Source organism: Aegilops tauschii, chromosome 5, assembly GCF_002575655.3.
Source record: "Aegilops tauschii subsp. strangulata cultivar AL8/78 chromosome 5, Aet v6.0, whole genome shotgun sequence".
NCBI classification, from domain to species: domain Eukaryota; kingdom Viridiplantae; phylum Streptophyta; class Magnoliopsida; order Poales; family Poaceae; genus Aegilops; species Aegilops tauschii.
In genome coordinates, this window is record NC_053039.3 from 427,218,378 (window position 1) to 427,238,931 (window position 20,554).

General features: G+C 52.1%; 3 protein-coding genes, 1 non-coding gene and 1 pseudogene across 4 annotated transcripts; 2 read left to right on the forward strand and 3 right to left on the reverse strand.

Moving 5' to 3' along the window:
* Nucleotides 1–1,478, forward strand: part of LOC109753689 (acyl transferase 1-like) — a 138,563-nt pseudogene extending 137,085 nt beyond the window's left edge.
* An 899-nt stretch (nucleotides 1,479–2,377) lies between these two features.
* TRNAK-UUU (transfer RNA lysine (anticodon UUU)) lies at nucleotides 2,378–2,449 on the reverse strand. The gene has a single exon. It is a non-coding gene; the product is annotated as a tRNA-Lys (tRNA).
* Nucleotides 2,450–2,572: 123 nt separating this feature from the next.
* On the reverse strand, nucleotides 2,573–5,682 carry LOC109753685 (RHOMBOID-like protein 2). The gene is made up of 5 exons (XM_020312602.3): nucleotides 5,132–5,682; nucleotides 3,854–4,017; nucleotides 3,365–3,531; nucleotides 3,029–3,276; nucleotides 2,573–2,878 (listed from the first exon to the last, which is right to left on the reverse strand). Exons 1-5 carry the CDS (start codon nucleotides 5,401–5,403, stop codon nucleotides 2,767–2,769), a joined length of 963 nt encoding a protein of 320 aa, XP_020168191.1. The 5' UTR covers nucleotides 5,404–5,682; the 3' UTR covers nucleotides 2,573–2,766.
* A 3,802-nt stretch (nucleotides 5,683–9,484) lies between these two features.
* On the reverse strand, nucleotides 9,485–10,826 carry LOC141022944 (uncharacterized). Its single transcript, XM_073499233.1, has 3 exons — nucleotides 10,617–10,826; nucleotides 10,228–10,497; nucleotides 9,485–9,838 (listed from the first exon to the last, which is right to left on the reverse strand). Exons 1-3 carry the CDS (start codon nucleotides 10,824–10,826, stop codon nucleotides 9,485–9,487), a joined length of 834 nt encoding a protein of 277 aa, XP_073355334.1.
* An 866-nt stretch (nucleotides 10,827–11,692) lies between these two features.
* On the forward strand, nucleotides 11,693–13,670 carry LOC120961816 (protein ROOT PRIMORDIUM DEFECTIVE 1). The gene has a single exon (XM_040390678.3). The coding sequence runs from the start codon at nucleotides 11,740–11,742 to the stop codon at nucleotides 13,129–13,131; it is 1,392 nt and encodes a 463-aa protein (XP_040246612.1). The 5' UTR covers nucleotides 11,693–11,739; the 3' UTR covers nucleotides 13,132–13,670.
* The last annotated feature ends 6,884 nt before the right edge of the window (nucleotides 13,671–20,554 follow it).

The following is a 20,554-nucleotide window of genomic DNA, read 5'->3' on the forward strand; positions in this document are numbered from 1 at the left end:
TCTGCAGCAAAGTGATCAGTAGCGCAATAATATGATAGTTTTGATAGTAGTGACAACAGCAATAGTAACAGTAACAGTGATAGCAGTAATTTGTAGCAAGTGTGACAGTAGCAGCAGCAGTAGTAACTTAGCAAGATCAATATAGGACAAATTCGTAGGCATTGGATCGGTGACTTGTTGGATGATATTCATCATGAGACAGATATAACCTAGGGTGATACGGCACTAGCTCCAGTTCATCGATGTAATGTAGGCATGTATTCCGTAAATATTCATACGTTCTTTATTAAAAGAACTTGCATGACATCTTTTGTCCTACCCTCCCGTGGCAGAGGGGTCCATATTGGAAACTAAGGGATATTATGGCCTCCTTTTAATAGAGAACCGGAACAAAGCATTAACACACAGGGAATACATGAAATCCTCAAACTACGATCATCACCCAGAGTGGGCCCGGCTGTTGTCACTCCGGGGTTGTCGGATCATAACCGTAGTAGGTGACTATAACTTGCAATATCGGATCTAAAACATGGATATAATGATGAATTCATAAACGGTTCAGGTCTGAGTTCATGGCACCCGGGCCCAAAGTGACAAGCATTAAGCATAGCAAAGTCATAGCAACATCAATCTAAGAATATAGTGGATACTAGGGATCAGGCCCTAACAAAACTAACTCGATTACATGATGGACCAGCGAGTCTGCGAAGGAATTACTCACTCCCGGTGGGGAGCATCATGGAATTGCGATGGAGAAGGGTTGGTGATGACGAAGGACGAAGATCCCCCTCTCCGGAGCCCCAAACGGACTCCAGATCTGCCCTCCCGAGGAAGAACAGGGCTTGGCGGCGGCTCCGTCTCGTGGACCGCGATAATTTTTTCTCCCTGATTTTTTCCTGGAAATATGTGATTTTATAGTATCAGGGGGGTCATCAGCGGGGCCACCAGGTGGGTACAACCCACCTGGGCGCGCCAGGAGAGGGGGGCGCCCTGGTGGGTTGTGCCCACCCAGGTGCCCCTCTCCGGCAGGTCTTGGCTCCAAAAATTCTCATTATTGTTATAAAAAAATCCTCGCAAAGTTTCGTTCCATTCCGAAAACTTTTATTTCTGCACAAAAACAACACCATGTAGTTCTGCTGAAAACAGCGTCAGTCCGGGGTTAGTTTCATTCAAATCATGCAAATTAGAGTCCAAAACAAGAGGAAAAGCGTGAGAAAAAGTAGATACGTTGGAGACGTATCAGCTGCAGGCACACCGCATGCCGGGGATTTCACTTCGAAGTTGATAAGCTATCATACGAAGTGTAAGAATAAAGATGGCGAGGACTCAACCGTGGTATCGATCTTACTACCAAAACCAGCAATGGAGAAGTTAACAAAGGAGATGGCAATTTGGTTGAAGAAATAAGAAAGAAAGAACATGCAATAAGCCAATTATGGTGGAATTTATTTGTTGTTTACTTTGATCGCCTATTTCAGTCGAAGCGCTGCCCAAACCCAAACAAGGGTCGTTGTTTGCTAGTTCTTCTACGACGAATCGCACTAGAGAATCGGCAGCATACTGGTTGTTGTTATACTACCCTGTTTGGTTCAGCTTTTATCGACGGATTCCGCTGCCGCGCAGCAGAATCTGAACCAAAGGGCAAACCTAGCAGAATCCGATTCCAGAAATCCGTTGCCAAAATCTGAACCAAAAGCGGAAGCAGCCCAGGACGTGCTTTTGAAAATCTAATTCCGATGCGGGCCAAAATCTGAAAAAGCTATATCAGCTGGTTTGACAAATGACCTACGTCTTTTTCACATCAGATTTTCCATAGCTGTTTTTCCACAACAGATTTTTCACAGCTACTTTTAGAAATCCACAGCCGAACCAAACAGGGCCTTTATGTATAGTTTGGTTGCTTTGCCTGTATTGTGGCCTATGTTTATCCTCTGTTTTTGTAAAGAAACATAAATAATAATTATCCTCTTTGAAGTAGTATAAATATTGCAAGTGCGGATGTCATTCACGTGGCGTGCTTGGTTGATTCAAGTCTAATTGAGTACTCAGTCTAATTTGCTCTCATACAGAACGTGCGAATCTTCTCTCTAGGCTGATTGGCTCGAAAACAAAAAAGCTAAACGTGTTAGCCTAGAGAGATCTTCTCTCACAACGCAGATCTTCTGTCTAGGCCGATTGTTCAAAATCCTGATGGAAAGCAAAACAGTCTTATGTCGTTGTTGGCTGATTGATTCAGTCTATTTCATGAGAGCTTAGGTTTGTTCGTGTTTAGTCCAAAAAATTACGGATAATAGAATCAATATAGACGTGCTAATCTATGAATCTTCTCCCTGGTTTGCTCAACAAAAACGTGGTTAAAAAGCAAAAAAAAGCATAACGCCGTCCGTGGGGATCGAACCCACGGCCACGTGGTTAAAAGCCACGCGCTCTACCACTGAGCTAGGACGGCTCTGGATGTTACCATTTCAACAGCGTTACTTATTATACGTTACATAGCGCGTCAAGCGCCACACGAATCGTCGAATCGGCTGCCGGACCAACGCAAAAGCAAGGATCAAAACGATACGGCCTCTTACACAAAAACACGCATGAAATCACTGGAGAGGTGCTCGAATTACAAACTTACAGGACCTGGCAAACAAATTTACAGAATTCGCTAACGAACAAACTTAATTAACACCACAGTTCCTATCTACAAACATACAAGCATGAAAATGGTCCTCTCAACACTACGCGTTTTCGTCGAAAACCGAAAGAAGGGACCGCCTAGGTATCGCACTTCCACCTCGACGTCGGCACGCAGTTCAGGTAGTGGCACCAGTGGCAGCCGTCATTCCCGTTCTTGCCTTTGAAGAGCATCACCAACGAAAGCGTGAACCTGTAACACAAGTTGTTGGTATCAGATTCATTTCATGTCTTCCATTAGCACAAATTTGAATCATATAACTCGGTCTTGATGATGTTCAGTGTAAGTTCAGAACCATCCATCGAATATACCCAACTGTCTGTGTGAATTTGTCAGACTTACCCGACAAGCAGCAAGACGAGTGCCACAACCCACAGGACATATTGGTATGGTTTGTACTTAGGAGGCTGATTAGTATGGGGTAGCTCGCTGCGTTCCAACCAACCGAATTGTGGCCTAGCCAGCAGAACGAACCCCAAAAGGAACCCCGTCAAGAATCCACCAATATGAGCAAAGTTATCAGCATGCGGTAGTATCCCGATCGCCACGTTGATCGCAATTATAAACAGAAGAGTTATTATGGCTGCAACCTGCAATAGCACATCAACTCGATAAGCAAAAGAGTGTTCAGGCAGCTGGATAGAAGAAAATGTATGCGTGTTTCTTTCTCTTTCTCACCTTGTTGGAATAAATTGTCCAGTTCATAAGCAGCTCAGAAAGCATAGATCCAAGCAGCCCAAATAAAGCTCCAGATGCACCAACAGAGATGTAGTTATTCCGTAGGAAAAGTGCGGACATTACGCTGCCGCCGAAACCAGACAGTAGATAGATAGCGCCAATGCGAACTTGCAAGTAAAAGAACTAGTGTCAGTGCACACGTTATTTAGCCATGTGCAATATATGAACATGCTGATAATAAAAAATATTCGATCTACATTGAATATTAGTAACATAATTGAAGTAGTAAGATTTAAGCATACTGTCAACACCTCAGCAATTAAACTAGCTCAACTTGCAAAATAGAAACCAGTTCCAGGGTAACTAAAATGCTATGAGTTGCAGCAGATAGACATTCAGACGAGTTTTGTTGACGTGTAGAAAGACTATCATAATATCCCCCAAATGATGATAGTCACACTGATTCACACAGCATTGTTAGAAGCTTACCGAACCCAAATTGCTGCTCAAGACGAATCCCAATAAACAGCAGACTTAGCATGTTCACAACCAAATGGATTAGGCCAGCATGGAGCCAGATGCAGCTAATGAGACGCCACCCTTGGTGCTGATGGACAACTTTGTTCCAGTCAAGAGCTCCCATTTTCCCCAAACTGCAAGACAGAGCAAAGCCGTTAACCTTATCATCTTGTATGTACCCTTCCTACAGTATCTCAGTGAGATAAATATAATCTAGACTGACTCCACAAATCAAACCAAACATGTAACTTTTGTTGTCAACGGTTGGTAACTGAGCTGCAATCTCATGAGATAGATACTACAACATGGCAAGTTGCAATTAAAATAAGCGGGCATGCCACTACTGTCAATGAGAGAACTACATGGTCTAGCATTAGTAGTACATCACTTGCAAAAGTCAAAACAGTTTCCATAAATCCATCTACTAGACTACAATAACACAGAATCCTACGCCTGCAGCACAAAGTGGACACCTAATTACCGGCTATAATCCAGCAAAAGGTAGTAGAAAATATCATCGCTGACTGTCTCAGAAAGCTATTTTTGGCACAAACAACAAAGAAGAGAAAGCTTAAGCTGTCTGCGTTGTGTAGCGGTGGAAGCTACTGTATTTTTTTTATTTTTTATTTTGCGAATAAGTGGAAGCTACTGTATGGACGAACTGCAGGGTGAACTAAACAGTGGAGTGCATTGAACAACTGAATCATGTTGAATTGTGCACGTTCAGACCATTTCAAGCCACTGGAGAGAGAGAGAGAGAGAGAGAGAGAGAGAGAGAGAGAGAGAGAGAGAGAGAGAGAGAGAGAGAGAGAGAGAGAGAGAGAGATCTGAAGTGTCGCCACCACATGACAGAAGAATCCCCTGTCTCCCGAACTTCCAAAAGAGGAAAAGGCATCTGAATTCAGAAGCGGAAGTTCAGAGAACATTTCTGATTTCCTCACAGCAGACGGAGGAAAGTCCAGAGATATCCTCTGTCCAGTAACACTTGCTACAGAGTTCAGAGCAACAGAATTGGCAGCTTCATGGTGCGAGCTTCACTTCACTTGCAAGAACCAGCAAAACGAAATCCATGTTCTGCCAACGAATCAACTACGAGCGCGGATAAAACAACCAATCTGAAGATGAATCCCCAAATCTGTGCGCCCAATTTCACCTCAAGCACACCCAAGAAAGTAGAGCACCGCCCAACCCCGAGCACAATTCGACGACGCAGAAGGGAGAAGGGAGAGGGGGGAAGCCGAGGCGTACGTGGTGGAGGAGGGCCCGAGGAGCGGGTTCTCGCGGAGCGGCTGGAAGGAGAAGCGGCGGAGGAAGCCCGCGACGCAGCCGCCGCCGAGCGCACTGCCGTGCCTGGGGCAGTCGTTGACCCACATCTCGACGACGAAGACGGCGACGCAGGCGACGATGACGGTGGGCACGAGCCAGGGCCACCACTTGCGGTCCCCGGCCGACTCGTACCCGCCGAACCCTCCCCCCGCCGCCGGCGCCGCCCGGCCCTTCCCCTCGCCGCCCCCCTCCATGCTGTCCCACGCGCCCGTAGCTGGCTCCGGTGACGTGATGCGATGTGCAAGCCGAGGATGGAAGGATGGGGAAGGAAGGAGGAGGCTAGCTGGAGTCAAGTGGCGCTCTCGCTCGCTCGGGGTAGTAGCTTGGAAGCGAGGGGACGGGGACAGGAAAGGAAATGATGCGCGGGGCCGGGGGAGGCGGACAGAGAGCGACGGTGGGTGGGTGGGGCTGCCTGTGGCACGCTGGCGCGCGGGGCCCCGTGGGCGACGGGGACCACCGCGCGGTAAGGCGTTGCTGTCCGTCCGTCCGTCCCCGGGTGAGTCCGTGTGTGAGTGGTGTTTCGGTTCGCGTGGTGAAGTAGTAGCAGTGGTTGTAACCGATCCGCGTGAGGAAGAAGGGAGCGCGGGAGACGTGCTGAGAGGATCAGGCGGCGGCGCGAAGCGCGTGGACGTGGACGCGGAGTGGCGCGGCGACGTCAGGCGGTGCCGTGGTGGCGGGTTGCCGTTGGGCCAGGTGCCGCGCGTGCGTGTGGGACGCGCCGGTGGTCACGTCACCGGGCGCCGACGTGGAGTGCGTACGTACGTGCCACCAGCTTCTCCATGGGTCGCTCCGGTTCCGGTCTCGGTCTCGTACATTGCCGCAAGCCACAGCCGTGCTCGGCGCCGCGACCGACCGCGCCGTAAATGAAACTTTTCTGGAGGCTCCTTCCTTCTTGCAGTACTCCACTACTTGTACTCCTACGTTGCATGCATTGATTTCATGCGCGTGTACGTACCATCGGTCTTGATCCGATCCGGCCGGAGGTTCAACTGGCCTCGCTGTAGCGTCGCCATGTCCGCCGTGCCAGCCCGGCCGGTCCCGACCCAAGCACTCATCATCCAACTGTACCAGCACCGACCGACTCGTCGCTTTCTTCCACCTCGCCGTCCGTCCGTCCGTCCGGTACGAGGCGAGCGAGCGTACGACTGACCATGTCTTCAGACATTATTAACAGAAAAAAACGTACTGTGCGACGCACTATCACTGTCAGTTAAACAGTGCTATTATCGCCAGCCGGCGAGAAAGAGACGTCTGCTGACGTCCAAACAGTGTTGTAGTGTTGTTATTGCTTCCTTTAACCAAAAGTCACGCGCTTCTAAATACTCCGCTGGCACATGGCGCGGTATCACTGAAAATGGCTATTGTGTCCATCTCACTCCCGGTCAGCGTGGCTCTCAGTTTTTTCTCTTCTGAAACAAGGCAAAAGATTTGTCTTTTCGGTTTTTTTTAACACAAATTATTTTATTGATCTAGCAACAACGTACATGCACAAATGTGCATTGCAGCACTGGAGATTGCGCCATTACATGAGCATTGAGGTATGTATCATTGCCTGCAGCTAAGCACCTGAAGCTAAATGTTCTATCCTGAAGCTTTAGTGCAAGTTTTGCCTGATGATCTGCTTGAAAATTGTAGTTCCTGGGAATATGATAGATCCTTGATGAGTCAAAAGCTGAAGAAGCTGCTATGTAAGCTAGCTGTGGCCTGATAGTCCAGTGTCCAGGTGCAAGAATCAGGCTTCGAGCTGCCGCAACCTTTGCCAATGTAGCAAAAAGGTGGCATGCTGAAGCTGAAGCAGTCCTGCAATTTGAGTTGCGAGCATCAAACTGAAAGCTTCAGCCAAAATGGTTGAAGTCACTGGTGGGGAAACGGCCGAGATACAAAGCTGAGAGCAACTTACTTCATTCCCCATCCAAATGAATATACCTAGTCCTGCAGGTGTCGGCCGGCCATCAGAACCTATAATCCAAGAAGCATCTGAAAAAATAACAAGCCCTGAAAAACCGATAATATTCGTGATGGTGCTTCCAGGAGATGGCATCATCTTCTGGGGAACATGGTCCTGCAGTCGTATACCATGTTGTGCATACACATGAGGATCATCCGAAACTAGTTTCACTGCAAACCTGGGAGCTTTAAACAAGCCACAAAGCGGCGATAATAAAGATCCACTCCCGCGATATTAGAGCATCTACAGTCGTACTTGACAAACGCCCGCGGACGCGATCAGGCGCGTCCGTGGACAATGACCGGTCACGCCTCAAATATTTGATTCTATAACCGGACACCTCAAATTAGAAATCTCAAATCTATATTATTAAATACAAAGTAAACCGATCTTTAAGCGGAGCTCATCCGACTCCGCCATGCCCATGTCCGGCGGCTGGTTACGCTCCCCAGTGTGTTGGTCCGGTTGCCGGCAAGGTAGTGTAGGGCATGGGACACGAGCCGGCGCACAGGACTCAAGGCACTGCCGTCTCCCATGCCCTCTACTCTTCCTTGTCGGAGCCCGGAAACTGAACGGTGCCGGTGGACGTCAGGTCGATGATGGATCCGCCCTGGGACGAGCCCGCGACATCCACCATGATGTGGTTGCGGTGCCCGGGCTGCTGCATCATACGGGGGGCCGGAGAATGCGAGTCCGCCTCGCCGACGTTCACCGCCGCAAGGGCTGCCGCCGCCTCCCGCGCCCGCCGCCTCGCACGGCGGGCACGCCGCGCCATGTTTGCGTCGGAGGACGTCCATGGTGCATCCATGGCCTCGGCGCGCCAACGGAGGGGTTGCTCGTCCGTCACCGCGTTCGGACGCTAGACGCACTGCACCGCCTCTGGTGAGGCAGCGACGGCGCACCTAGCGCAGGATCCATGCGTCATTTGGGTTGACGCAATGGATTTCCGATGGAAAGGAGTCTTAGCACTGCCCCGCATGGGCTTCCTCCCGGGAGCGGCGGAGCGCAAGCGGAACGGCCATCACCTCCTCGGGGCCGTGTGGGATGAGTTTGGGGTCGACGGATCTGGAGGTGAACGATTCGGATCCGCTGCCCGCCATGTTGGAGATCGCCGGACGGGAGCTTGGGAGGCGGAGGAGAGTGGAGGGAGGGGAGTGAAGTGGCTAGAGTTTGGTCTGGCGAGTAGATGGGGAGGAATATATGTGGGAGTAGGTGGGCCAACATGAGTCGGGTCCGACGTGGCAGACGCGCCCGGACGCCTCCATATCCGTCCCATATTTTGTGTGGATATGAAGGGTGCCAGTCAATCCGAATGTTTGAGACTCATTTGAGGTGTCTGTTTGGATCGAAATATCGTGACCGAGACCGTCCGCTTGAGCGTTTAAAATGGGTTTAGGTTGAGATGCTCTTTTGATGACCGTCGAAGGGGCAGACCTGTCGCGGAAAACTCTAGCATTGTCTCTCTCAGCTTCAGCACAGCGGTGCAGCTCCGGACAGGTTGAATGTTTGGTTGATGGCTTTGAAGGCTGCGACATGATGATGTCTCCATGACCGGAGAGAGCAGCTGTCCGGCGGCCCCGTTCATCTATTGCTACTCAATTATGGACAGAGAGAAAAGGATTATGCCCAATCCATATAACTATATTTTGGTTCACCTGTTTGGAAAAGAGCCATCTACACAGCATTTCTCAGCTTTGCGATACACAGACAAGCATGACAGTTTGCCATGGCTTCATGATGTGGGCAATCAGTGTGGGTGCTACTTTTTCTCAACAAGATGGATAACAGATCTCCCTTAAAAAAAGATGGATAACAGGTGACTAAGGGCCCGTTCTTGTAGGGTTTACTAGACCATAGAGGCGCGCCCGTTCATCTTAGGAAGAATAACAATACAAATATTTGAGAAATTTAGAACTGCAATAACATACATTACGTGGTTCAAACTATTGTGAGAAACTGATGCATATTTGCTTATAGATTTTTAATATCATCGTAAAAAGGGGGAAATCAAATGACCTATGACCAAATTGATAAGTAAATGCAAAATGACCACAGTTGCAACATAACAAGTACTTAGAGTATCTACAACCGGACTTGGCAAATCCGAACCCCTATACGTCGTCCGCGGAGGCACCTCGGTACGCCCACGGGCGCATCCAGACGGGTCCTCATATTTTTGTCCCGGCATTCACATATCTCAAATCCAGACTCTCAAATCCATGCAAATACATGCACGTCGATCATACAAGCCAATGTCACACGTAAATGGCAAATGTTGGTATGAAGTATAGATAGTGTTTACATAAAATTTATTTCAAGTGCAAAACTCAAGCACTGTCTCCTTGGTTGCCATTGCGGGTCCACATGTGCTCCACAAGATCAATGAATAGCTGCGTGTGCACCTGCTGATCTAGAAGACTCTGCTGCATATGCAGAAAGTTCATCAGTTGAGCTGCATCTCGATCTTCCAGGATTTCAACTTGTTCTCCAGGTGCTTCAAAATCATGGGTTTGGCCTACATCATCACTCTCAACCTCGACAATCATATTGTGCAGAACAACACAACATGTCATCAACCGCCACAAAGTTTCTGATTCCCACGTCATTGCAGCGCTCCGCGCAATTCCCCAACGAGCTTGAAGCACACCAAATGTCCTCTCCACATCCTTCCTAGCCGCTTCCTGCAATGTTGCAAAGTGGCTCTATTTATTGCCACACGACTCGGATATGGTCTTCACAAACACCGCACACTGATGATAGATTCCATCGGCTAGATAGTATCCCATGTTGTAGTCTCGGTCGTTGACTGTGTAGTTGCACGACGGTGATTCCCCATTGCAAAGCCTCCTGAACACCAGAGATCGTTGAAGCACGTTGATGTCGTTGTGAGAACCCGGCATTGCAAAGAAAACATGCCAAATCCATAAGTCATGTGATGCCACAACTCTTCTAGTATGATGGTGACCTCTCTGGTGTGACCTTGATACATTCCCCAAAGACCGTTGGGGCAGTTCTTCCATTGCCAATGCATGCAATCAATTGATCCGAGTATTTCTGGAAACCCCCTTGCCTCTCCAATAGCCAACAACTTCTCTGTATTATGTGCATTTGGTTCTCTGAGATACTCAGGTCCAAACACCTCCACCACGGTGCGGGAACACTTGACAGTAATCTTCAGGCATGTGCTCTCCCCCATCCTGACCATCTCACCAACGACATCTGTAGCAGTACCAAGTGCAAGCATCCTCAGAGCAGCCGTGCACTTCTGCTTGCCCGAGAAAGAGAGTTGGCCGCAGGAATCCCTTTTGAGCTTGAAGTAGTGGTCGTGTGTCTCCACTCCCTCCACAATGCGCAAAAACAATGTTTTCCGCATGCGAAACGACGACGAAACCATGGATCATCTGGAAAAGTATGTTTGGGAGCAAAGTAGTCATTGTCCAATAGCTTTGCTCCAGACACTCTGTCCTGATTGATCACTCTTCTCCCTTTGATTGAGCCCTTAAAGTCGAGAATATGCTCCACTTGTCGGTCCATTTCCTCTTGCATGCTCATGAGCATAGTCATGTCCACTTCTTCGTTCAAATCCGACGAATCGAGGAACTCATCTTGAATCATTTGGTCAAGCTCCGCCAATCCATACTCCTCGTCCGACGAATAATCAGAATCCATCGTTTTACGTAACAAAATCACAAAAAATCCAGTCAGACAATGTATCGAACACATCAAGCACAAGGCGGAGCCAGAGAGTTGCTGGACGTACCACGGTGGCGTCCGGGTCGGCGACGACGGGAGGGCTCTTCCAGAGCTGGCGGCGGAGAGCCTGGTAACGGTTGTGGAGCGGGCGCGGCGGCGGAGCGTGGAACGGATGGCGCGGAGGAGGAAGAAGAGAGAAGATAGCAAATGGGTCTGGCTGGTCTTCATGGTGGATTTGGTGCAATTTAGGATATGATCGGGCTATCGGGTCCGACGTGGCGTGCGTGCCTGGGCGCTCCCATATCCACCCCATATTTGTACTAGATATGAAGGGTGCCGGTTAGCCCAGGCGTTTGAGAGCCATTTGAGAGGACTGTCTGGGTCAAAAAATCGTGACTGAACCCGGGCATACGAGGCGGGTTTAAGATGGCCGACCGTAGATGCTCTTAAAGAGCGTTAATATTGTTGATGCCTATCAGGGTTTGTTTTGGTTACTGAATCAAACTTTATGATTTGTAAGGACCAGCTTTGACTTTGTGATCTCCTGGCAATAATTTTTCCATTTTATCTAACTCATTTACAACATCAATTTAAGAAACGTTCGATCTGAAAATGTGGTTATCACATCTCAAATTCATATTGCCCGAGAAGACACCAAAGCGTCGAACAAAATATATAATCTAGCATGCTGAATATTACAATAAAACAATATAATATTTCCTATTTTTTTATTTTGAGCCGATAGCGCATCTGGCGGCCTGCGTTCGGCCGCTCGCTCGGGAACAACGGCATCGCGCGCGCGCATTTCCTAGCACTCGGCCTCTCCTCCTCTCTCTTTCACTGGTCAAGCGGCCCAGCCCAGCCCACCCAAAACCATCCACAAACCACGATGCTCAGTCGCATCGCCGCAATGCGGCCGCCGCCGCGCGCGGTTGCGGCGGCGCTCGTCGGCGGGGCCGACGCCGGCTACTCCTCCAAGTCCACCTCCCTTCCCCAGAAGCAGCAGCGCGTCCGCGACCACGCCTTCGACGGCATCATGGAGGTGCAGAAGCGCGTCCGCCGCTTCCTCGCGCTCCACGCGCTGCTCCTCTACGCCGCCACCCCCACCGCGCCCTCGGGCGCCTTCTCCGCCGGGGGCAGCGGCGCGGTCTCCGTGCCCTTCTCCCGCCTCGGCGCCCTCTCGCGCCGCCAGCTCCGCCTCGCGCCCCTCGACGCCGGCAACTTCATGCTGCGCCACCCGCACGCCTTCCACCTCTTCCTCCACCCCGTCCACCGCATCCTCCACGTGCGCCTCACCCCGCGCGCCTCCGCCGCGCTGCGCCTCGAGGCCGACGCCATCGCCTCCCTGCGCCCCGGCGCCGTCCTCCGCCTCCGCAAGCTGCTCCTCCTCGCGCCCCCGCACCACCGCCTCCGCCTAGAGCACATCCGTCTCCTCCGCCGCGACTTCGGCCTCCCCGACGACTTCGCCGACTCCATCATCCTGTCCAATCCCGCTCTGTTCCGCCTCACGCCTGACGGGTTCGTCGAGTTTGTGCCCTCCCCTGACGACCCACCCGACCTCACCGTCGCCGCGGTCGAGCGCTCCCGGGAGCGCCACTACCGCGAGCACCGCGCTCCCGGCGCCGGCGAGGAGGACGCGCGCTTCGCGTTCCCCACCCGCTTTCCGCCGGGCTTTAAGATTGGCAAGTATTTCCGCATTGCAGTTTGGAAGTGGCAGCGCCTCCCCTACGCTTCCCCGTATGCGGACGTCTCTGGCCACGACCTGCGCTCACTTGAGGCACAACGCCGCATGGAGAAGCGTGCTGTCGCTGCTGTCCATGAGCTGCTCTCTCTCACTGTCGACAAGCGTACCACGCTAGAGCGTCTCGCGCTCTTCCGCGACGCCCTTGGCGTGCCAAAGAAGATTAAAGAGTTCTTGCTTAAGTACCAGGGGATATTTTACATATCAACAAGAGGAAACCAGGGGAAGCTGCACACTGTGTTCCTCCGGGAGGCCTACTATAAAGGGGAGCTTTTAGATTCCAATGAGATACATGACGCAAGGCGGAAGCTGGAGGAGCTGCTCTTGATGAGCCGAGAGAAGGCGAATTTGGATCGTATGTTCACCAGCATGGGTCGTGGATGGGATGAGCTTGGTGGTGGTCGTCGTGGTGGAGCAGAATTGAGGGAGAAGTTTCTTGGGGATGCAGGTGGCAGAAAGAGGAAAGTTGGTGCTGACGATGAGGACGATGGTGCCGATAGTGGGGAGGACTCGGGAGTTGAATCACTCTACATCGACTGAGGAACAGAATCATACAACGACACTGAATGTCATATAGTGAAGCCTGAGTTCTGAATCTGGCATGGGAACCATATTGGAAGATTGATTTATCATGCTAGCATCTACACCATGGTGTAGTGATCTTGATCGATAAGAGAGTGTTATATTCTGAGGTGAAAATTTGAGTGAGAGGTCTTATCCTAAACTTGCGGACACTATGAATTGGGGAAGTTATCACCCTCAATGCTGCCATGCATCTGCACTAGAATGGTTGATGGAATCTTCATTTGCTCAGCATTATGTGAAGGGACAAAGACACAAGCAAGAGAACTCCTTTCTGCCCCCAAGCTAATTTGATCAGTGTCATTTGACTTGTGAGTACTCTGGATCTATTTCATTCATTTCTCCCATGGAAAACTGTTTGTGTTACGGATGGAATATCACCATAGCAACGTCCTGTCATTCAGTTCTATGTTTTGCAACATATTGTAACCAAACAATTGATACTGTAATCGGTTAGACGACCTGCAAATAAAATCAGAAATGCTATTTTTTCCCTCTGTTGTTTGGCTTCATTCAGACTAAAAATCGAGGGGGCATTCGGGATTTCAGCCGTGGGAATGTGGGATTGCTGCTCCATGTTTTGTGTGTTGTTTTTCTCGTGCACATGGTGGCATAGCAGAATTTTCATGCAGGCAGCTCATGCTAAGGGGGCATCAGGGTTGCCGCTCATGATGAGGGCGTCAGAAAACATCCCAGTGCTTTGGTGATGTTTTTGTGTCTTTTGGTCAGTGCTTGAACACATGTTTTTGCAGCAGGGGAGTTGAGAGCTATGCATTCAGCCACTTTTTTTTCCATTTTCAGTTGAGACGATAAGCAGCTTCGTTGTGGGTTATCTTGTTAGTTTTTTTAATGTAATTCAGTGGTGATGATGTTCACTAGTATATAGTTCGGAGAAAATTATATCGGCTTAAATATCAATTTTGACAGGCCACTTATGATGTAAGTTCAACAATTCAGTATTATATTTTCTCTCAAACAATTAATTTCCTATTAGTTTTCCTCTTGCTTTGTTCATTTTGGTCAGGCGTCAAATTGTTGATCTGCTTCGCCTAGTCATTCTTAGTTCTAATCAATCTAGATTATCATTGGTTATAGTCTGTTTTAGTCAGAATTAGCCTTTTTCTTAGTTCTAGCCATACTAGATGTGCTCTGCTTATTTCCTATCTAGTTCTAGTTCAGACCAGATGAAAAAAAGGAATGAACAATGTATCCAGATCTCCTATGCGTAATCATACATAATTCTAGTCAGACTATATCATCTTAAGTTTTGCTGTTTGTACTTTGTACTAGTTAGACTAGTACACTAGAAGCTATCTTCAGTCTGGCTGACAGATAAATCCAAACTTAGGTGGAATTCTAGTCTTGTTCAGTATCTATGTTTAATATATATTTTCGGTTTCTATTGCTTTTTTTTGTGTGTCCATTTTTCGATGTTCTGTCGCTATCTAGGGTTGTCCAGATCTGAATCACAATTCAAAACCATAACAGATAACAACTTGTCAGTATTACTGTTATCTGACAAACTGTTCTAATGGAGGGGCACTGGGATCAATGGGGCGCTCCTGTTGTCTCCGGTCACGCGACTCACACACGCACACAACGGTGGGTCCCTCCGCAGGATTGCCAAGTCACTCATGCCAAGTGGCCAGGTGTGACATTCTCCCCCCCTTAAGACTGAGCTTCTTCCTATGAACTTGTCCCCGAGTCCTCCCAAATGGCTGCTGACGGGAAACGCTGCCGGAGCACCTCGTAATCTTCCCATGTGGTGGTGGCGGCCGGCGAGCCCTCGCCCCACTGCACCTTGACCTGCATGATGGCAGCATTCCCGCGCTTCATCATGCGCCGTTCCAGCAGCTGTGTTGGTGCCGCCGACGACACGGAGAGGTCCGGCACGCGCGGCAGCTCTGCGTACACCGGCGTGTAGTCCGGTGTGAATGGCTTGAGCTGTGAGACGTGGAAGACTGGGTGCACCTGGCTCGCTGGCGGCAGGTCAAGCTTGTACGCCATGAGGCCGATCTTCTCGAGGATGGTGTACGGGCCGAAGAATTTGAAGGCGAGCTTGGCGCAGGGCCGGTTGACGACCGAGCGCTGCGCGTAGGGCTGCAGCTCCAACAGTACTTGCTCGCCGACTTGAAACTGGCGCTCCGTGCGATTGTGATCGGCCTGCTTCTTGAAACGGCGCTGAGCGCGCTCCAGCTGGACGCAGATGTGCTCCGTGTGCGCCGCCCAGTCCATGTCCTCGCCGGCGTGCTCGTCCACTGGCCAGGCCGGCATTGTCCCGAGGTTGGCCTCCCTCCCGTAGAGCGCCTTGAATGGAGTGCAGTTGAGCGAGGCATGGAACGTAGAGTTGTACCAGAACTCGACCATGGGCAGCCAGCGACGCCACTGACGCGGCGCGTCGTGCACCGCGCACCGGAGATACATCTCCATGCACTGGTTCACGCGCTCGCTCCGGCCGTCCGTCTGCGGGTGGTACGCGGTGGAGTAGAGCAATTTGGTGCCCGCGCCGGCGAACAGTTGCTTCCAGAGGTTGCTGGTGAATACCTTGTCGCGGTCGGAGACGATCGAAGCGGGAATGCCGTGAAGCTTTACAACGTTGTCCCAGAACGCCTTCGCCACTTGCGGTGCATGGAACGGGTGGCGCAGGGGAACAAAATGGGCGAACTTGGTGAACCGATCCACCACCACCATGATCGTGTCAGCTCCGTCCGACACGGGCAAGCCTTCCACGAAATCCATCGTGAGATCCTCCCACGGCGCGGTCGGCACTGGAAGAGGTGCCAGGAGTCCTGCCGGCTTGCAGTGCTCGTGCTTCGCCTGCTGGCAGATCGCGCACTGCTGCACAAATTCCTCGACGTCGCGCTTGAGACCGCGCCACTCGAACTGCTTGCGCACGCGCTGGTACGTCGTCGTGGCGCCGGAGTGGCCACCCACCGCGCTGTTGTGGAGCGCGGCGTTGGCGCCAATCCACAGGCGACCCTGGCGGCGAATGACACCGCGATGCAGCTCGTAGCTGTCGTCGTCCGGGCTGGCCAGGGCGAGCTTCTGCAGGCGATCTTGTGCATCTAGGTCTGTGGAGTAGGAGTTGAGCACTTCCTGCAGCTAGGCCGGCTGGCACGTCGAAAGCGCGGCCAGGTCGAGTTGCTTGCCAACGCGCGACAAGGCATCGGCCGCGCTGTTGTCCAGTCCCCGCTTGTACTGAAACCTGAACTGCAGTCCCACCAATTTCGCCATGGCCTTGCGCTGCAGCTCGGTCTCCAGGTGCTGTTCGCCCAGATTGCAGAGGGACTTGTGGTCCGTGAGGATGTCGAAGGGGCCGCGCTGCAGGTACGGGCGCCATTTGTCGATCGCCATCATCACCGCCAGAAACTCCTTCTCGTACGTCGAAAGCTGCTGATTGCGCACTCCCCGGGCCTTGCTAAAGTAGGCGACCGGGTGGCCTGCCTGGACGAGCACCGCGCCCACCCCTGTGTCGCACGCGTCCGTCTCGATCGAGAACGGCTTGTCGAAGTCGGGGAGCGCGAGCACTGGCGTGGTGACCATCGCCGTCTTGAGCCGATCAAAGGCCGCTTGAGCTTGCTCCGTCCAAGCGAAGCCTTTCTTGGTGAGCAGCTGTGTTAGCGGCTTGGCGATGATGCCGTAGTGTGGCACGAATTTTCTGTAGTAGTCGGTGAGGCCCAGAAACCCGCGCAGCTCGGTGGCGTTCGTCGGCGTCGGCCATTGTTCCATCGCGCTCGTTTTCTCCTTGTCCATGGCCACGCCCTCCTTGGAGATCACATGGCCGAGGTAGTCGATGTGATCGGCGGCGAACGTGCACTTGGACTCCTTGACGTAGAGCTGGTGGGCGCGAAGGAGCTCGAAGACGACACGCAGGTGCTCTAGGTGCTCCTCCATGGTCTCACTGAAGACAAGAATGTCATCCAGAAAGATGATCACAAACTTGCGCACATACTTACCAAAAATGGCGTTCATCAGGCATTGGAACGTGGCCGGCGCGTTCGTGAGGCCGAACGGCATGACCCGGAACTGGAAGTGGCCGTGGTGCGTCTTGAACGCCGTCTTGTACTCGTCTTCTTCGCGCATCCTGATCTGGTGGTAGCCGGCGCGCAAGTCTAGCTTGGAGAAGACCACGGCACCGGCCAACTCGTCGAGCAGCTCATCGATAATGGGCAGGGGGAACTTGTTTTTGATGGTGGCGTCGTTGAGGCGGCGATAGTCGACGCAGAACCGCCAGGTGCCGTCCTTCTTCTTGACCAGCAGGACCGGCGTGGCGTACGGGCTCACACTGTGCGTGATCACGCCGGCATCCAGCATTTCCTTGACCTGGCGCTCGATCTCGTCCTTCTGGAGCGGCGAGTAACGGTATGGGTGCGTGTTCGCGGGAACCGCACCCTCGACCAGGGTGATGGCGTAGTCGTACTGGCGGTGTGGAGGCAGCCCCTGCGGCGCCGCAAACACGTCGGCGAACTCCTCCAAAAGATCAGCGAGCGATGTCTGACTGGCACACTTACGCCGTGGTGGCCGTAAGCGCCCGCACGTGTCCACCATCGCCATTGCCCAGACGTCGTTGCCCGCGATCATCTTGCGCAGCTCGTCGGGTTTGATCGCCTTGAGGGTGGTGGACGCTTTCGTGGGCACGCCCCAGAGTGTGACCTCTTCGCCGTCGTGGGTGAATTTGACCCACTTGTCCTGCCAGTGACACGTCATGGGACTGTGCTGGGCAAGCCAGTCCATGCCCAGGATGCCGTCGTAAGCGCCAATGTCCAGCTCGTGCATCGGTGTGGCGAACGTGTGCCCCTGCATCCACCACTTGAGTTCGGGCACGATACAGTTGCAGGTGAGACGGTCACCGTTGGCAACGCGCACGTCCACCCACGGCATCTCTTCCGTCGCCAGCCCGAGGCGATCGACGAAGGACTTGTTGATGAAGCTGTGTGAACCGCCCGAATCGAGAAGGAGCAACATGACCTGGTTGCCCACCAGCGCGCGCAGGCGGATCGTGGTCGCCGAGTCCGTGCCATCCAGAGCGTGCGACGAGAGGAGGCAGCATTCGGGGGCGTCTCCAGCCGGAGCGGGCGGCTGCGCGGCTGGTCCGGGGTCGTCGAGCAGTTGCAGGGCGTGGATGGTGTCGTCGGAGAGCACCTCGCCGTGATCACCGATGCTGATGGTGAGCAGCTGGGCGGGCTGGGCGCACCGGTGCTCGCGCGAGTAGCGGTCGCCACACTTGAAGCACAAGTTATTGGCACGGCGGTAGTCGCGAAGTTGCCGCTCGCGTGCGTAGTCGTCCGGTGGGGCGCGGTTGGGCGCGGCCGCCTGTGGTTGTGGAGGAGGCGTCGCCGGTGGAGGCCGTCCCGCTGGCGTGATGCGTGGGCGTGCGCGCGTCGTGCCTAGTTCCTCCTCTTGAATGCGCGCCAATACCGACGCCCTGGTGATGCTCGAGGGCGCTTGGAGCCGAACTGGGGCGCGTAGCTCGTCCTTCAAGCCCAGGATAAACTGGGTATTGATGGACGGATCTAGCGCAAGCAGATGGTACATTTGCTCGTCGAACGCCGCGCGATACTCGGTGACCGTGGCAGTCTGGGGAAGCTGCAACAGCTTGTGCATGACCACCTCAAACTCGTCGGCGCCGAACTCCTCAAGCACGGCGGACGTGAACACTTCCCAGGTGATGCCGCGATGTGTTTGACGAAATGCTTGCAGCCAGTGCGCAGCTTGGCCTTCGATGTACAGCGCCGCGGTGGCCACCCAGCTGTGTTGTGCGACCTTGTAAAGCTCGAAATACGCCAGGCAGCGATCCAGCCACAGGTACGGGGCGGAGCCATCGAACCGAGGAAATCGTGCTTCGGTGGCTTGTGGTAGTCGTTGCCGTAGTAGCCCGCTGTCGGAGAGGCAACGGCAGCCGGGGCGGTGAACCCGCCCGAGGGGGCCACTGGAATCAACGGAGGGCGATGGTCTCCGAGGCGCGCGTGCGCGGACGCAGGGCAGCCTGGTTCGGCGGCCACGCGCGGCGAGTGAGGAGGCGGCGGAGGCGGAGGTGGTGGTTGTTGCGTAGCGGCGGGCTGGTGAAGCACGGTGGTGACCGATCCCGATGGCGATGCAGAGCCCTCCACCGTCTTGCGGGTTGTGTCAACGTCGGCCTGGGTCAGATCGATCTGCCGGGCGAGTCCACGCACGTCCTACGAGATCTGCGCGTTGAAGGCGGCCTGAATCTCGATCTGCTTGTCGTGGACCGCCTTCTGCTCGTCCATCTTGGCGAGGAGAGACTCAAGCATCTTGGTGATGTTGCTGTTACTCTCGTCCATGGCGGCCAGCACCTGACGCGTCGCCGCCGAAGCTTTGGAGGGCGCCGTCGCCTCGCTTGGAAGAGATCGAACCCCGCGACTGATTTTGGGTGCGCTTGCCGGAGCAGCACACACCGGCGCGGTGGATGTTACCGATCTTCAACCAGCTCGACGGGGAGAAATTTTTTTGGGCGAATTTGGCTCTGATTACCAACTGTAACGAACGGGAGGAGAAGGGGATCGAGAGGGGGTGAGAGCAGCGCGAGAGAGACTTGGGGAGGAAGAAGAACTTTACTTCCAGAGGAAGGATTAGGTGAGAGGTTTGAACTGGTCACATCACACCCCCACAACAGCCACAGGCGGCCAGCATATAAGCTCACGCGACTCACACACGCACACGACGGTGGGTCCCTCCGCAGGATTGCCAAGTCACACAAGCCAAGTGGCCAGGTGTGACAAGCTGACTTCATTTTCAGTGAAATGAGAAATATACATTCCCAATAAATACTGTCATTTGCATCCCTTTTTAGTATAGGCAGTCAAAGATTTTTTTTTTGAAATTTAAATAAATGAAGAAAATGCACTATCTTGTGCATCAAACAAAGGCCAATGTGTTTTCCCACAATTGAACACCAGTTTAAATAATACTATCTCCCTTCGCTAATAGATGATGTTTTGGACAGGAGCAGTGGGCACAGTATGCAATATGTAACTTTGACTGTTAATTTCATTACAGAAATGTTAAGATAAACTATAAACTTATCATATTATTAAAGTATTTTTCATGAGAATTTCTATTATAGTTATAGCATTATCACCTAAGCAATCTGAATATATGTTAGCAATATTCAAGATTCCAGCAGTCTGACTGCACAGTTTCTAGGGCATCATCTATTTACAAACAGAAGCAATAGCTTATATGAACTATTTGTTGTAACATGGAATTCACTCCCTGCAATAATTTGGTGCCTTGCATGTATGACTTTTGACTGAGCGATTTGAGGTAACGTTGATCTTAGGGAAAAGTAAGATTAGCTAGAAATAATCCTTGTAAATTTAAAAATTCATTTAATAAGGGTCTAGTGTGTACAGGGTTTGTC

Bases quoted from the DNA above. Each gene is read 5' to 3' on its own strand.
- LOC120961816 (XM_040390678.3), top strand. From the start codon at position 11,740: ATGCTCAGTCGCATCGCCGCAATGCGGCCGCCGCCGCGCGCGGTTGCG.
- LOC109753685 (XM_020312602.3), bottom strand. From the start codon at position 5,403: ATGGAGGGGGGCGGCGAGGGGAAGGGCCGGGCGGCGCCGGCGGCGGGG. The intron at 3,532-3,853 runs GTAAGCTTCTAA...TTTACTTGCAAG, and splicing joins TGAGCAGCAATTTGGGTTCG to TTCGCATTGGCGCTATCTAT. The intron at 2,879-3,028 runs GTAAGTCTGACA...CTTGTGTTACAG, and splicing joins CTCGTCTTGCTGCTTGTCGG to GTTCACGCTTTCGTTGGTGA.
- LOC141022944 (XM_073499233.1), bottom strand. From the start codon at position 10,826: ATGGATTCTGATTATTCGTCGGACGAGGAGTATGGATTGGCGGAGCTT. The intron at 10,498-10,616 runs GTGTCTGGAGCA...CGCATTGTGGAG, and splicing joins GAGTGATCAATCAGGACAGA to GGAGTGGAGACACACGACCA. The intron at 9,839-10,227 runs GCAAGGGGGTTT...GCAACATTGCAG, and splicing joins AGTTGTTGGCTATTGGAGAG to GAAGCGGCTAGGAAGGATGT.